General features: G+C 40.3%; 1 protein-coding gene across 3 annotated transcripts in view; it reads right to left on the reverse strand.

The window, feature by feature from the left end:
• Positions 1-1,688: 1,688 nt before the first annotated feature.
• Positions 1,689-17,069, reverse strand: part of EPM2A (EPM2A glucan phosphatase, laforin) — a 62,168-nt gene continuing 46,787 nt past the window's right edge. For 2 of the 3 annotated variants that reach the window (XM_080663728.1, XM_080663729.1), the window contains exons 3-4: positions 10,747-10,988; positions 1,689-4,334 (exon numbers count right to left, since the gene is read on the reverse strand). In XM_080663728.1, coding sequence (XP_080519854.1) covers positions 4,057-4,334; positions 10,747-10,988 — 520 coding nt within the window. In that variant the 3' untranslated portion in view covers positions 1,689-4,056. The remainder of the gene's footprint in view (positions 4,335-10,746; positions 10,989-17,069) is intronic. The other variant, XM_080663730.1, reaches the window with a different exon arrangement.

Consider the following 17,069-nt stretch of genomic DNA (forward strand, 5'->3'; position numbering starts at 1 on the left):
CTGATATAGCAAAGCCCTTAGAGAACAGCCCGTGGAACGTGTACGCTGTCAATAGTTATCAGCTATTCTTGACCTTCACTCACTGAACTACATATGCCAGACTCTACGATAGGCACTCTAAGGTACACATTACCAGACAAAACAGATGCAAACTTTTACTTTTATGAAGTTCACAGTGTAGTGAGAGAATGCAGACAATAAAACAAATAAGCAAATGATGCAATATATTGGCCAGTAGTAAGTTCCATGAAGGGAAATAAAGCCAAAAATGAAAAAAGGAAGGGCTGAGGTTGGGAATGGCAATTCCCGGTAGGTGGTCTAGAACGTGAATTAGGTATGGGAGTGAGCCATGTGCATACCTGGAAAAGAGCCATCCAGGCAGAGAGGACAGCAAGTGCCAGCGCCCTGAAGCAGGAGCCTGCCTGCAGTACTCAATGAGCAAGAAGACCAGTGTGGCTGGAGCAGAGTGAGGCAGAGGGCAGTAGGAGATGAGTCAGAGACCTAACAGAGGACCAGGTTGTGCAGATCCTTGAAGGGCTTTGGCTGTCACCCTGAGCGACGTGGAGGGTCACTGGAGACATTGAGCCCAGGAATGACATGATCCATGCATTTTTATAGGCTCTCCCTGGCCAGTGTGTAATAGGAGATAAGATCCTGGTAGGGGCAGGGAGAGGGAAGGACAGAAACAGGGAGACCAGTTAGGAGGCTATTTCTGAAGTTCGGTCTGGAGATTACTAACCAAGCTCTAACAGGGTTGTTCTATGGAGCAGGTAAAACATAGACCACATAGTTTGACAGGAGAAGTAACAGATTTTCCTGTTGGAGTAAATGTGAATTCTGAAAGGAAGGAGTTCAGAACGAACATTTGGAAGCTGAGATTTGGCAAGTGAACAACCGGAAGTACGGAAGTACGTGTCCATTACCTGAACTGGGAAAGACTTTGGGAGAAATGGGTTAGGGAAGGAAAGAACAAAGTATTGTTATGGTTGTTCCACCTCTTTGCCTTCTTATCTTGCCATTATGATTGTTTTAATGAGAGGTAGCTCCATCAGTCCTTTCCTCTTTCTTCTTAGTTCCATCTCCTCTCAGCTTTCTTTCTTTTTTCCTAGCAGGTAATAAATCAATGCACAGCACACCCCCCTATTCAGTCAGCTCATTACATCGAGCTGTCCTTTTCTACTGCGGTGAGTATTTAGCACAACCTTCTGTTCTGGGAACATAACCTTGACTCTCTCTCCCCCTCTGTGTCTACAGTCACACCTTCCTTCTTATAGTATCTTTATAAAAGAAAATGCCTGTTTCTTCTTCTTTTGAAAATTTCATTTTTCTTTGCTTTTTTTCATGTTAGCCATTTTTCTTCCACTTACTCTGGTTTCATTAATCCTCCCACCAACTCTTTCCCACTAACTACACTGTCTTCTCTTATACCCATGAATTCTCCAATGACTCAACACCAAAATAAATCTCCTGACCGAGCTTCCCAGCTTATCCCTTTCCTCTGACCCTTAATTGAAACTCCTTGATGTACAAGAGTCATGTGATGTCTCCAGGTCTTAGTTTGTTCCCTTGAAAAATAAAGGAATAAACTAGATTACAAATAAGAAAACATAGTATGTTCTTCTGAATTGCAGACAAAATTAGTAACATTTTTACAAAAAATCCCGCACACAGAGGTCATTTTTAATGCTTTTATTTATCAAAAGTTCCAGGTGATTTTGAAATACATTAGACATCTATTCATTGAAGAAAAGAGAGAGGTTATTCCAAAATATTATTTAATAGCCCTAAAATAATTTTTCCTATCAGAGCAAAAGAATCCACCCAAAAAGGTTTTTCTGTAGTGGAAATTACATCACTTGACTTCTTAGACATTACACACACACACTCACGCTCATACACACACACACACAATTAGAAATATTTCATTTTTAAGGTTAAATTTCATACAACACATTATTAGTATAAAGGGAATACTTGAATACAATAGCTATCTCTAGTTCCTTTTAACAAGGGAGCTGGACTTCAGATTATTCAATCTTGGTTTACAAATCTAACTATAAAATCGAGGGAGTAATGTGTTTTATCTAGCCTTCTCTGCCCAAATCAAATGCCATCTCCCCTGAGTCTAATAGTCATAAGACATCTTTCTCTCCTCTGAACTCCACTGGGGCTCACCTTATATCCTTCTTATACCCCATACTTCCTAAATCAGACTCTCTCATGTCTGCCAATAAATATTTCTGAAAGGAAAGAGGAGCAGAAAAGTAAATAAGCATCATAGTTTAATAAGAAAAGTATGGGCTTTGAGTCAGACAAACATAGCTTTGCATCTCATTTCATCTATTAAATCACCATGTATCCTACACAGGTGATTTAGCCTCTCAGGGCCTTAGCTTCCTGGTCTCCATAATGAAGGTAACAAAGCCTCCCTCATAGGGTACTAGGAAGATAAAAAGTGGTAAGATGGTTAAACAACTGGCACATAAGAGGCACCTCATAAAAGTTACACCCCCTCTCCCTGTTCTAGCATGGCATTCACAGTTCAATCCTGCATCATAGTTGATTGGACAGAGGGCTGCTCCCAGGCTATGGGCTTTGGAAGGCAAAGTCTTGCTCATCTTTGTGTTTCCTGTAGAATCTAGGGCAGCCGTGGGCAAACTACGGCCCGCGGGCCGGATCCGGCTGTTCTATCCGGTTCTCTTGCTCTCCCCTCCGCTCCTTTACTTTGAATTTATATTAGTTCACACAAACACTCCATCCATGCTTTTGTTCCGGCCCTCCAGTCCAGTTTAAGAACCCATTGTGGCCCTCGAGTCAAAAAGTTTGCCCACCCCTGATCTAGGGTAAGGTAGTGAGTTACAAATTCTGGAGGTGCAGTAACTGCATACTGAATTCAACTGAGTGTGGAACAGGATCGTTCCCAATGATCTATGGATTTGGGCTCTTTGGGCTTTTCTGGTAATACAGGGTGGGGCAAAAGTAGGCTTACAGTTGTTCGTACGGAAAATAATACAATAATTAATAGATAATAATACAAGAATAAACTGTTTCATATACTACGTTTGCCCCACCCTGTATAGCTCCTCTTGTGAGCTACAGCTCAGGCCGCTTTGGCCTTGAGACAGCCCACCATGTTTTAAAATAGATTGTTCAAAATATAAGTACTCTCCTAAATTCTTTGGCAACTGATCAGAATGCTGTTCCATTTCTCACGGTAGAAACTGCTGCAGAAAATCAACCTTATTCTGAGATAGAGAAGCTGAATTCACTACAGTTTGCTGGCAAAACGAGTTGTATTGGAAAAGCACTGAGTCAAATAAACTCGAGCTCGTCCGTGAATAGCCAGAAAACCCTCGGCAAGCTATCTACATTCATTGAGCCTTGATCAAATAGAGAAAATATAACTCTACTTTGAGTATTACCCAGGGTTGTGGGTAGATAAGGAAGGTGATGCCCTGGAACAGAACAGACTTTGAAGCAGGATGCAAAACAAGATCTAGAAAGCCATTCATTTTTTCACATTGAGCTCTTACTCTGTCACAGTCCAGGCTTCTACCCTCATGTCCTTCTTTGGCAATTCACCAGCTCTCATTTTATAATCTCAGTATGAAAGTATGTGTGTGTTTGTGTGTACACGCACACATACAAGTGATGAAATCTACGTAACGTCCTAGCTTTCTTCTGAATGCCACGTTACAAGGAGCAAGTGTTGTCATGACTTCATAATACAACAAATGCAGAGTCCATCACGCAAAGGGCTGATCCGCTTGCTGGCACGCATTCCCTTTCTATCTGACGCTGGGACAGCACTGCACAGCCCAGCCGCTTGTAGCTTTTCTCATGTGTCAGTCACTGCTTCCTTTGTAAAATATTTCAAAGGCGATACAGCTCAACCAAAGCGTAACAGAAATCAGCCCCAGACTAAAGGAGGCGGGTTGGGGGAGAAGCCAGCGACCTGTCTCTTCAGGTGGAATCTTTGTTCCTAGGTCATTGTACTACTGTCACTCCAGCTTCCAAAGGAAATCAGGAGAGAGGGAGGGAAGGTAGATGGGCCACCTACACACTGCATATGGAAGAACGCACCTGCCCAAACTTCTGAAAAAAATCTTCTTGTGCCTGGGCCAATGCATCTTCATCAATGTAGACCGCTGGCCTTTTGGCCACAAGGAAGTACTGCACCTTCCTCAGCTTCCAGCCCATCACGTAGTGGAGCCAGCCGCACACAGCCGCCGTAGACCGGCCGACCCCCGCGTTGCAGTGAACGTACACAGTGTGTCCATTCTCCAGCAGTGCGTGCAGGAGACAGACCGCCTGGGGCAGCATCTGTACCCGGCCTGGGGTGGAGAAAGCACAGCACAGACATGTGAATAATGAAACCCCAACAGCGCCATCAATAACTCCTCCAGCACCCCGAGGTCACAGTGCCCTGTTCTTCAAAGCAAAGGAATGAAGCAGGCTGTGTTATCCCTTCCTCATGTTGTGGTGACCCCCAACCATAAAATTATTTTCGTTGCTACTTCATAACTGTAATTTTGCTACTGTTAATGAATCGTAATGTAAATATCTGTGTTTTCCGATGGTCTTAGGCGACCCTGCTAGCAGTTCTCAACCTGTGGGTTGCGACATTATGATTCATAACAGTAGCAAAATTACAGTTATGAAGTAGCAATGAAAATAGTTTTATGGTTGGGGGTCACCACAACATGAGGAACTGTATTAAAGGGTCGCGGCATTAGAAAGGTTGAGAACCACTGGTTTAGAGGATTTCAAAGAGGACCTGACAGGTCCTGTCACCTCAATTTCCTTTCATCCAAAAGGATCTTCCAGGTAAATGTAAAACAGAATTAGTCTATCCCGATTAAAGAAGGCAACCTTACTCATTCAACATGTGCTAGTTTCCATTTGTCCAATGGAATGAATAACTTATTAATTGATACACGTGGGATATTGGATAAATCGTTCATTTATTCCCTTATGGTGCAGTGTGCATTAAAACTAATTCAGTTTTTCCTTTCCTGAGCAATTATGATTATAGTTATTGCAGCTTCATGACCACTTTTTCGATTACAAGATGATTTAGATGTCCTCTTTGCCACTGAGAGAAGATATGTATGCTCTGCTGAGGCCTGTTGTAAGAGATCCCCCTAAAATCATCACACTTCTGGATGCTGCAGTTTCTTCTGCTTACAGGTTCTCAAAGATATTTTGTGGATTTGGGGGACGGGTGGAAGAAGGTCAGTGGAAATTACTTCAAAAATAGATAAAAGTGGGAAATACAGAGTCCATGAAAATACAACTTCATGCCTATGCTTTGGCCTCTCCAGTTACTCTCTATCCTCAACCACAGAGACACAAAGTGTGGTGTCCTCTTGAGAGCCACAGTCTCACACTGCCAGCCCACCGGAGGCCCGGAGAGGTAGGAAAGCCCCTCCCTCAAATGATTTTCCTGCAAATTTCACCGGGGCCCAGAATTCTCACAGGAGAGCCACTCAGACGTCCCTCCTTAGCTATACCCTTATAATGTAAGTCTTCAAAGTCCAACACAATACACTGTGATCAGGCACCAGCACCTGAGAAGGGCAGACATTACCAAAGACCTGGTCATGGCCTGAAGGCCCCCTCAGTTACCACTCTATCCAGGGTACCTACCTTAGCTTCCAGCTCAGAGACAGGAGCAGAAAATCTACATGAAACTAGGACAATATTCTAATTTTTCTGCTGGTGCTTTGCTAATCCCTCTTACTATGGGGATCTAAAGAGCAGTTTGGAGATGTTTTAACTGTAATTCCTTTAGGCAGGGTATACTCTGCAGTTCCAGGGGGCGGGCTGCGTTGGTCTTTGTGTTGCCTATCCGGTCCCTGAGGGCATCTAAATTGGAGCACGCCAGCTCCTACATGTTCGGGATTTCCAGAGTCCAAACTGAGCCATAGCTTTGATTGATGTACAGCTCTGTGCTCTGCTCTGAGGTTAGACCTGGGTGGGCCTGCCATGCCGTCAGTTGTTTATGGCACTCTCCCAGAGGCAGATGAGGGAAGGACAGTAGCTTAAGACCAGAGGCTTTGGCATCTGGCTAGCTGGGTTTGAGTGGCCATGATGGAATGAACTTTTGAAAACCTTTGTGCCTCCGTTTTTGTTTTTTTTTTTCAGATATAACAGGAAAATAATAGTCCCAAGCTCATTGTTGCTAAGAGGTGGTTGTAAAGGAGATACTGCCTGCTCAGTGCTTAGAACAACACATGGCGGGAGAAAGGAAGAAAGAGCTGCCATCTAAGCAGCTCCTGCTGGCCCCCATGCTGTCAATCTATCAAACTCCCAGTCAGTCCCGGCACCCCACCCGCCTGATCATGCTCTGCCTACACCCCTGTGTGAGACCCACATCTGGCCTGGGGTTGAGTACCTCTGCCACCACCCCTAGAGGGGCCAGCCGTGCCCAATGCACCCTCATTGCTCTTCTTGAAGGCCATTCCAGGGAGCCTTAGCTAATATGTAACCCACCGAGGAATAAAAGCTCACATAACAAACCCAATGTCAACCAGAGCCCTGATTTTTATGTTTTGTGTATTTTGGCTCCATGTAGAATTTAATTTAGTAAAAAAGTTTTTATTCCCCAAAACAATTATATCTAAAGGCAAGACAGAAATGCAGATTTTTAAAATGTAAAATAGTGGAAATTTTAAATGTTGGCAACTAAGTTGAAACATTCTTTTGGAACTCACAGTAGGCCTTGGCTCTCAGTACATGCTCAAAAGGCCTTAGGTAAGTACATGAATTAAAACAAAATAAAACAAAAGCCAATAACACCAACTTGATCTGACACTCTAATCTAACTTCAGGCCGCACCTCTTCCAGGCGAATCCAACTCTGAAATTACCAAAAGCTTCCTGAAATCATACAATGATAAGCAAAGGTGGTGAGAAGGGGGACAAGGGTATGTTGGGGAAGCCTGAGGCATTAGGGCCTGAAATAAGTGGGGGTCCCTAATGATATCCAAGGTTTACCTAAGGCTGGCCCTGAAAGAATCATTCCTGGCACAAACTTTCAGCCTTTCCAACACATGCACACACACATCTTTCTTTTTTCAATACAGGGGCAGACTGATGGCTGAACACATTATTATTATTATTATTATTATTATTATTATTATTTTAGTATATCTTCTTTTCCACCTTTGCAATGTAATATAGATAAGAATCATATTGTCTATAACATCCTTTGGTACAAACTTAAGGACTTGGGACTAATATACCCGCAACTTGGTGATTTTTCAAAGCACATTCATATCCATCATCTTATTCTACTGTTATAATCCTATAAAATAGAAATTGTCATCCCTATTTTCCAAATGCAGGAACTAGTCAGCCCCATATCACCCAGCCATGCAGGGTGACGAGACTCGAGCCAGGGCCTTTGGCTCCAAGGTCAGGGTCATTGCCTCATGGCAGGGCTGAATGCCGTGTGTTAAGTCAGAGGCCAGAACTCAGACTGTGACAACGGGTAGCTGAGGACTCAGCAGCACACTAACTCGTGTGGGAGGCCAGGCTACCATTTGTTATCCAAGTACTGCCCTGACAGAGGACAGAACACAAGCAGAGCACTTCCTATGTGAAGGAAAACTAAGTCTTAAGAGCACACTTGTTTTTTTCCGGGTAGATGCTAGATTTGGGAGCTTTCTGTTTCTTAGGTGAAAAACACAAATCAATTTTTTTTTTTTTAAAGAAAGAGAAAACCTAACCAATCCATTTGTATATGACAAAATGTACAAGATAAGGATCGATGGCATAATTGATTGGAACAGGTCGGTCCTAACAAACTGTCTTCTTTCTCAGGCATTCTCTGACAGCATTATGTGGCTCAAAACGTTTTCATATGGATTTTTCTCTAAAGTTCTAGAAATATTCAGCAGAATTAATCTATATGTTTACTGTGCTAATATTTTGAGCCACATACATGGAACTTTTGGTCAAAAATTCCTCGGGGACTCCAAAATGGTCGTTACACCTTTGATGACTCCCCAGGTTATGATGAACCAAAAAAAAAAAAAAAGAACTCTATGTAGTCTTGGGGTTTAGCCTTTTTTAAGGGGGAGCTTTCGTTTGCTGTTATTTTGTGTCATCAGTGTGGAAGGTGCTCCACTGCTGTGACTGGGACCCCCCGTCACCAGGGAATGATCTTATCTGTCTCTGTTCCCCAGCAGCACCCGTGTCACATCACAATTCTCTCTTCACAAAGGCAGACCCCAAAAAGGTTTAAATACAACTACAGTGGGTCTTAGGGAAAAGCATGCAAATCCCCCATCCGTCAGCAGGGACTTCAGGTAATCAGAGCATGGGATGGATTCCTAAAGAGCCAATGGGATGCATGTATATCTTCTAGTATACCTTCTTTTCCACCTTTGCAATGTAATATAGATAAGGTTCGTATTATCTATAACATCCTTTGGTACAAACTTAAGGACTTGGGACTAAGGTGAAACTTATTTCAACTTCTCTGAGCCTCATCACACATAAAATCCCAATGGGATAACAATGATATAAAACCAGAATCAAAGAAGCGAAAATCCAAATGCTCTCTGCAAGCTATTGGCACTCTAACAATTTCTTCTGTTTTGAAACCAGAGAAAAAAAAGCTGGACAGGACAAATATGACCTAGATTCAACCAGTGCTCTTCTGTGGAAATGAGGGTTTTTTTCTCCCTTGGAAAAAAGGCAAAGCTTATGTGGCTAACTTAAGCTTCTTTGGATCAACTTTACCAAGAGCAGTCACCAAAGGATCCCCTCGTTAAGGAACAAAAATTATACCTCATCCCCAAGAGATAGCTCAGTTCACACACAGACCCACAAAGGGATCCAGCTCAGCCAGCAGAACCACCTGAGATTCACAAAGAGCCAATGTGGCCACGCGCCAGGAAACCTGATTCTCGAGGTCTTCTGTCCCCACCCACATCTTGACTATTGACTCTGGGAAGATTTAGCTACTTCTCTGGCAACCCATGACTCTGCCTAATTCCACCTAAAGATGCAAATGACAGATTGAAAGTGTGGCGGTCTGCAGAATATGTGTGAAGAGTTCATGTGGGCATGTATGGTGTCTGAAGCAATGTTCTGAGTCAGACTGTTCTGAAATCCAGGCTGTGTCTCCGTTCTTTACCTTGGCCACGTTACTTAAGTTTTTTGTACCTCAGTCTCCTCCTCTGCAAAATAGAGATAACTAATTGTCCCGACTCTGGTTATGAGAATTAAATGAGTTAATGCATGCAATTGCTTAGAAGAGTGTTTGATACATATGGACTTTGGGGGGAAGAGGACTGATAATAAAAACGTTTCCTCCCTGGGCATCAGGATATTTCTTCTTTCCCCAGAATAGTGTTGACCAAACTCCCTTAGCCTGTACATTTTCACAGCCCTCTGCTGCCCCCTGCTGACATCTAGTTCATGTTACTAGTGTAACTCGGTTCTCTTGGCTTCAAATAGCTCCATTCCTTTTCCACAAGAACCCTCTTCTCCCACCAGCCTGAAATATAGACCATTCCTCTAAAATCCAATACCTCTGTGCCTTGGCCTATGCTTTCTTCCATTTGAAATGACAAGACACCACTCATGTCACCTGCCTGCCTGTTCTTTACACCAAAACTCTCCTAGAGCACATCACTCATGCCTCTCATCGCATTCCTTCTGTACTGTAGTCAGTCTTTAACATGTCTTATTGCTCCTTACCATTACATCAAAACTATGTCTGTTTCCCCAGCAGCACCCATGTCACATCATAATTGTCTCTTCACAAAGACAGGCTCAGCCAATACTTGAGCAATAAATGCAGTCTCATGATCACAACCCTTCCCTGAACTTCGTTATCTTTCTCATTCTCTCTCACTTTAATGTTGCAGTTACCACCTAACTGGTGTCCCGGATTCACTCTGCAATCATTCTCTACTTTGCAATCAAAGTGTACTTCTAAAGGAAAAGAAAATGATTACTTGGGCAACTCCCAGCCAGTTCTTTCCACTGCTTCTCACCACTTTAGGGTAAAGTCTGAAGTCCTTATTATGCCCATATTCTGCAAGACTCACTTCCCTCACCCTCTGATTTGCAGCCCACAAGCCTATTTTCAGTTCCTACAACCCTCCATCCTCTTTTGCAACAGGGATTCTTCGACAGCTGCTCCCTCTGCCTGGGAGCCTCACCGCTGACCCCAGCCCTCTCTTCAGATGTTAGTTCAAACAGTTTCCCCGGATCACTTCCCTGACTCCCCTTCCTGAGTCTGACTGTGCATACTCTCATAGCTATATCCATGTATCTTCCTAACAACAACAACAACAAAAATATCAGTTTTAATTTCTATTTGTAGTCATTTAATAGGATCATAAGCCCTATGAGGGCAGGAGTTGTCCTGCCTCTCTTCGCTGCTGTATTCTCGGTCACCAGTGCCACATACACAGTAGATATGCAATAAATACATGTTTAATGAATAAACAAATCAAAGACCCATGCTAAACAGAATATCAACCAAGTTATCAAAAGATAAATATTAAATATTAAACCTAAACCCTTTTCTTTACTCCATTTCTATTATTCAGATTTAGATCAATCAATTATAGACAAAAAGTTAGGCTGGCAGATGGATAGATGATAGATAGATGAGATAGATAGATAGATAGATAGATAGATAGATAGATAGATAGATAGATAGGCAGGCAAGAGCTTCTCTGAAACACATTTCACAAGGAGCCAACATGATTCTGATGCTTACCTTCAGTGCTCATATCTGGAGTCGGCATCCAGATGTAGACCAAGCCTTCTTCCTTGTATAGCTTAATCATAGTGTCTGGAGTCATGGGTTCTGGGTAGCGATTACAGCCTGAGGAATTCTGTACAATATCCCATTCAGTCTGGAAATTCATTACAGCTGTAATCCCCAATTCATGCTTCAGTTTGATGGTTACATGTTCCACTTGGCGAGGGCAGCTACCCAGCCAGATATTTGGTAGAATTCTAATGAGAACATACAGAGTCAACTATTACTATTGTGGCTATGGCTTGAAATTTGAGAAGCTGCATAAAACATGTAGTATTAAAGTGCAATTTTATTGACCTCAGGATACAGGTAAAGAATATATCTCATTCCTCCTTATTTTCACTTTTTCTGTGTAATCCAATCATGTACATAGAATAAGACTATATAACCCATTAGTATCTTAAATCACATCCAAGAGTCAGATAAAAATTTGTATTTAAAGGGAGTCATGATTAAACATTTATATTCCACCCAGAACGGGTTGTGGGTGTTTAGAGCTAATTTGTCTCTCTTCCAGTTTTATTGTTGGTGGCTTTTTGAGGACAAATCAAGAAAATCTTCACTCTATTTTCTGAGAGAAAAAGAAGGAATCTTCTAGATGTACCATTGGGTAGAAATGATTATCTTTTTCTCTTTTTTTACTTGTTCTTTTTTAAGTATACTACGTAATGATAATAATAAAGGCAGATGTTAACAACAACACTAGTGAATGCACAATAAATGTAAGTAGACTTTATCTAGCTATTGTAATTTACTTATTTTGGTAATTTCTTTTGTATTGTAATGGAGATTCATGTAATTTTTCATTGCTCTGTGTATCCCTCATTTAAATGCTGCAGAGACTAGAATATTCATCCTCTATTTTTTATGAAATCCATCTTGTTTTTGCCTTTTGGCTATTGTTGTCATTGTAGATGTTAAGGTAACAAAACAATTGACTAATCTCAAATTGTGGATATTTTCATTCCATCCTCAATGAAATATCTTATAAGATCCAGAATTGTCTTTTTAAAGCTTGCATCCTACTTACCCTCCAGGAAAGAATAAGCCAATTTTTTATTGTTGCTTGGGTTCTAAGTCTAATGGGTTATTAGGAATTTCCTTATGGATTGTTGTGGAAAAATAAAGGGAATACAATTTTTAAAAGAGAAAAAGTGAGAAACCCAGGAAAGACTTAATGGTACTGTGAAGAGGGGAATAGGACCCAAAGGCTTTTCCACTTTAAATCCTGACTGTAGGATTCTCAGATATCCCATTGGGCCCAGTAGGCTGAGAAAAAGAGCATCAACAGGCACCCTTTTAGCATGCCCCAGAGCTGTGCTTGACCAGGACATTGCTCTCTCAATAGTTAGTCTTTGCAGGAATGGAAACTTCCTAACCCCTGGGTCACTGCCCCTTCCCTCTGGCTGATGAGTGAGAATAGAAACCTACCTCTATCTATATGTTCCATACTCCCTTCCATTATCCTTTAAAAATTCCTCCTCCAATAACCTGCTGGATGCCTAGTAGCTAGTAGTGCTAGGCTGCCATACTTATTCTTTGGGGTTTAACTGAGGATACTAAAGTACCCTAAGCTGAAAGAGAGGGAAGTGGACCCTTCAGTTATAAAACCAAGAATTATAGCCTTTTGAACAACAATGGATTTTTGTTGGGAAAATCTTGAAGCGCACTGGTAAAATATTAAAACATAGATTCATGATAGGCAAGCAGAATTCCAAACGTTACCCGGAGTTCAGTTCAATTAATATTTTGTCATTAGAGTGGGTAGTACTTAGTATTTAGCTAGTAAATAAATGCCAAAATAAAATGGCTAGCATGCAAGATTTGCATAAAGACCAAAAAATAATTCATAGAGATATACAACGGGTAAATCGGGACATTTGAGCCTATAAAAATAAGAAATCGGAATCCTAAACCAGAGTCAGTGCATAGAATCACGTTGTGTTGCTTAGAAAGGTATTATCCTATCATTTCATTCAGCCGTGCTCTGTAAGTATGTTTAAACTAACTGGGAACCTTGGGAAATTCAGAATAAGTCAAAGGTAAACAGAGCCAAACTTGGTACCTTAACATATATATTTCCCACATCCATTTTCTAATAGAAATAAGCCCTTGAAATACACAATCACACATTCTCACACACATATAAGCACCAGTTTCTGTATCATATTATTTCCAACTTTTTGATAATGGAATTAATTCTTCCCCTAGAAATGCCAGAAGTCAGAGTCTTATTTAAAAAATGAATATAAAACAATTCCTGATTTTTTAAGCAAGATGTTCTGGACCTAGGAGATAGATAACTAAAGATAAATTCTAAAAGCAAGCACTGTATTGAAGGATAGAGAAAGATATAAAGTAAATTTACTAAACCATTATATGAGACATTTAGACAAAATACTGGGCTTGTTAAAAACACACAAATCAATGGATGCTGCTTAATCAGACAGCTAAAGTACAGTTTGTTGGCTCTAACAGTAGGTGATATATTTCTAGTATATGATAAACTGAAAGTAATAAGATGCATGATTTGCTTTCTAAATAGTAATTAAACTCTTATTTATCCACTCAAAAGAGAATAATTTGATGCCATCAAAAGTCAAGTTTTAGGCATTCCATCTTAGTTTTCATTTTCTTTTGGTGTCCATGATACTTTAAACAATTTTAAAAATCAGAAATTTTTTAAAAGGTAGAAAGAAACTTGTTGCAGTATGGAATTTAGGGAATAAAATTTTTTTCGTAAAGGTAGTTTTAATGCAAGACATACCAAACTTCAAAGATATAAAAATGGAACAAAATATATAGCTTAAATTGTCAATTACAATGTAAAACTTCCAGAGGATTAGTTTATGAGTAACTTCCTATTAATATTGAGTTTTTAATCAGAGCTTTCTGGCAACTTCACTACAGATTATTTGGAAAAGTCAAAGTCCATGGTACCAAATGGGTACTGACACTCAGCCAACCCAGGACAGAGGATCCCAAACCTGGTGCTTTTATAAAAACTGCTATTACCAGGCCCTACCCCCAAAGTACTCATAAAATGCCTCTGAAGTGAGGTCTAAAACTCTGTGGATTATTTTGCCTTAGAAATTAGCCAGAGGATGTACGTTACCAGCTCAGCAGACCCCCAAAAAAATATGTAAGAGAAGCTTACATATTTAGTATATAGATCTCAATACCTTTTAGTAGAAGTACAAAATATGGAAATGAGAGGATGTGGATTTGAGCAACTTTACACACATGTATATCTAAATTTAAGTCCTTATCTTTCTCTCAAAACAGTTTCAAGACTGCAACTGATTTTTAGACAGAGAGTGAGGAAAGGGAACTGTTAGGAAAGAACAGTTTTGAGAAAGTATGCCCATGTGTTTAATGCATCATTTCTTCTAAAAAAGTCAAATCAACTGCTGAGTCATGACAAATATTTAATATAGTTATATCCGTTAAGAATGTACTTTTGTAGAAAAAAATTATTTAACCTAGGTTTTGACTATTGCCGCTCTGATCCAACAAGATTGGACTTAAATAAAATTTGTCCTAGAAATATTACAATGTAGCTAAAGACCAGAGGAAAGAGATGCATGGCTGACATTTCTGGAACCTTCTTCAACTACAAATCAAAATCAATTTCATTCATTTGAGTAAACCTGGATTTGTGGTTCCAGGTAGTCAGATCACAGTACTGCACCATTTGCTCCACCTGACAGGCTAGGGCCAGTGGTACAATGGCTACTGAAGCATATGAATCCAAGCCAGCTTGCTACATCTCAGCTGTCAGTCAAAGGAGGCCTCGCTGGCAATAATGAGCACATCAGGCAGAATGTGCATCCATGCACTTTGGGGAAAACAATCAAAACATGGGGTATTGGCAGGAGGGGTATGAAAAAGACAAGAGATATCAGAAAATAAGACCATTATGTGGACTCCACATCACAGGCTTCATCACTAAAGGCCAGAGAAGTGGCAGAATAACCTTTTCCTGAAGGTGAACATTAGCATTATTTTTGTCCATAGGGGAAAAAATTAGGAAAACCACAAGAATGATGAGATCGATGTATGAACATAGGTTTTTGTTTATTTCTTATCACACCAAGAGACCACAATTATTGAATTGCAGTGCCCTCTTTTTAGCCATACAAACACAGCATCATTTCAGAGGTAGAAAAAGATGGACTTTGCAGAGGTTCTTCACAAAACCCGGTTAAGAGTATATATATATTAAAAAAATAAGCACATTTCCTAAGTTGGATAATTGTGTTACATTTACCTTATTTAATATTTTATGGGCAATTTGGTGTGAAATTAAAATGTGATCTGGCTTTTAAATAATGGGTCAGTGAAAAAACATCTATCATTCCTATAATTTAGATCTCATTACTGAGAAAGCAAGAGAAACATTAAAAACAATTCCCAGTGAACTCCGAGCTTCATTAGCACATAGAGCTCCTTCTGCAGAAAATGTGTCCTCTGGTGGTGTTTTAGGTAATTAATGCCAAGCTTCTAACCCAAAAGGGTGCTTGTCACAGACTCCAGCGAAGGCTGGACAACTGCTCAAAGACAAATTCCAATTTAGAGAGTGATACTAATTAACTTCTTTATTTTAAAGAAAGAGTTTTATTGTGGTTTGCTTATGAATCATAGACTATTGTGTATATAGAGCACGTGCTCTATAATTGTGTATATAAAGCACATGCTCTATAATTCTATGACTGTTTGTGCTGACCAAATTGTTCTCTTATAAATGCAGTCACTTTCTTCAACTTTTTAGACATGCTATGTAGTTTATAACCACATGAAGCAAATATTTTTGACATATGTTCTTTTATTTTATATATTATAAAATGCCATATAATTAAATTAATTATAAAGGTCTTCAATGGGTTGAATTGTGTTTTCCCAGATTTTCTGTGTGGCAGTTCTAACCCTGACACCTCAGAACATGACCTTATTCAGAGACCTGTCTCTACAGAGGTAATCAGATTAATATGAAGCCTTTAGGGTAGGCCCTGGTCCAATATAACTGCTGTCTTTATCAGAAGGGAAAGTTGGACGCAGACATGTATAGAGGGAGGACAATGAGAAGATAAAGGAAGAAAAGGGCCATCTACAAAGCAAGAGGCCTGGAACAGGTCCTTCCCTTACGGCCCTCAGAACAAATCAACCCTACAGATACATGATCTTGGACTTTTAGCCTCCAAACTTTGAGACAATAAATTTCTGTCATTTAGGCAACCCAGCTTGTGGCACTTTGTTATGGCAGCCCCAGGAGATGAATACAAGGTCTAAACATTCAGACTTAAGATATGTACATTCAATCATCCAGACTCTTAAGATATCCCCACATCACATATACTTAAAGTAAAGCATTTTAGCAGATAGTTTTCACCTTTCATCCTGATGTCTGGAATTCTACGAATATGACTAACGTTTGATTGTGGTGCCCAAATTGTTCTCTTATAAGCAATACTACCCACTCTCCTTTAACTCAGGTCCTTCAATCCATCACCTGAGCACCTCCAGCCTGGCTGGACCACCTGGCTTCCTTCCTGATCTGATGTCTCAGTTCTAAAGTTCTGAGGTGTCTGGTTTTGATAAATACAGTAGAATCTTGGGTCCCTTTGCTAGGCTTTCAGAGACTGAACCTCAATGGAGAAGTACCTGAAATGTGTAAGAGCACAGTCTCTCAGACTCATAACTTCTTAAGACTCTTAGTCCCAGAGAGTTTGACCTCCTTATTTTGTGTATTTATTGCCCTGAAATATGGTTTATATGCCATATTGACAGATTCAAGTGGTAAATAAGGCAACTAGCACACATCACTTTCTTAAAATCAATCACAAGGTAACACAAAGACTGAGACAAATAGCTAGGATAGCAGCACCAACTGGTTTTCTTGACACAACTGTCAACAAAACATTCCAATAAAATATCATCCTGGCATAGTAACTTTGTTTCCAATGCTAAGCATTCCTTGAAAGAGTACAGTGTCGTGTTCAATATTTTTTCTACTAATAAATTTAAAAGGATTTGTTTAAAATTAATCACTTGAGCCCTAACTGGTTTGGCTCAGTGGATAGAGCGTCAGCCTGCAGACTGAAGGGTCCCAGGTTCGATTCCGGTCAAGGGCATGTACCTTGGTTGTGGGCACATCCCCCGTAGGAGGTGTGCAGGAGGCAGCTGATCAATGTTTCTCTCTCATCGATGTTTCTAATTTTTTATCCCTCTCCCTTCGTCTCTGTTAAAAAAAAATCAATAAAATATATTTTTTTAAAAAA

The sequence above is a fragment of the Plecotus auritus genome (assembly GCF_963455305.1).
Source record: "Plecotus auritus genome assembly, chromosome: 4".
Lineage (NCBI taxonomy): Eukaryota > Metazoa > Chordata > Mammalia > Chiroptera > Vespertilionidae > Plecotus > Plecotus auritus.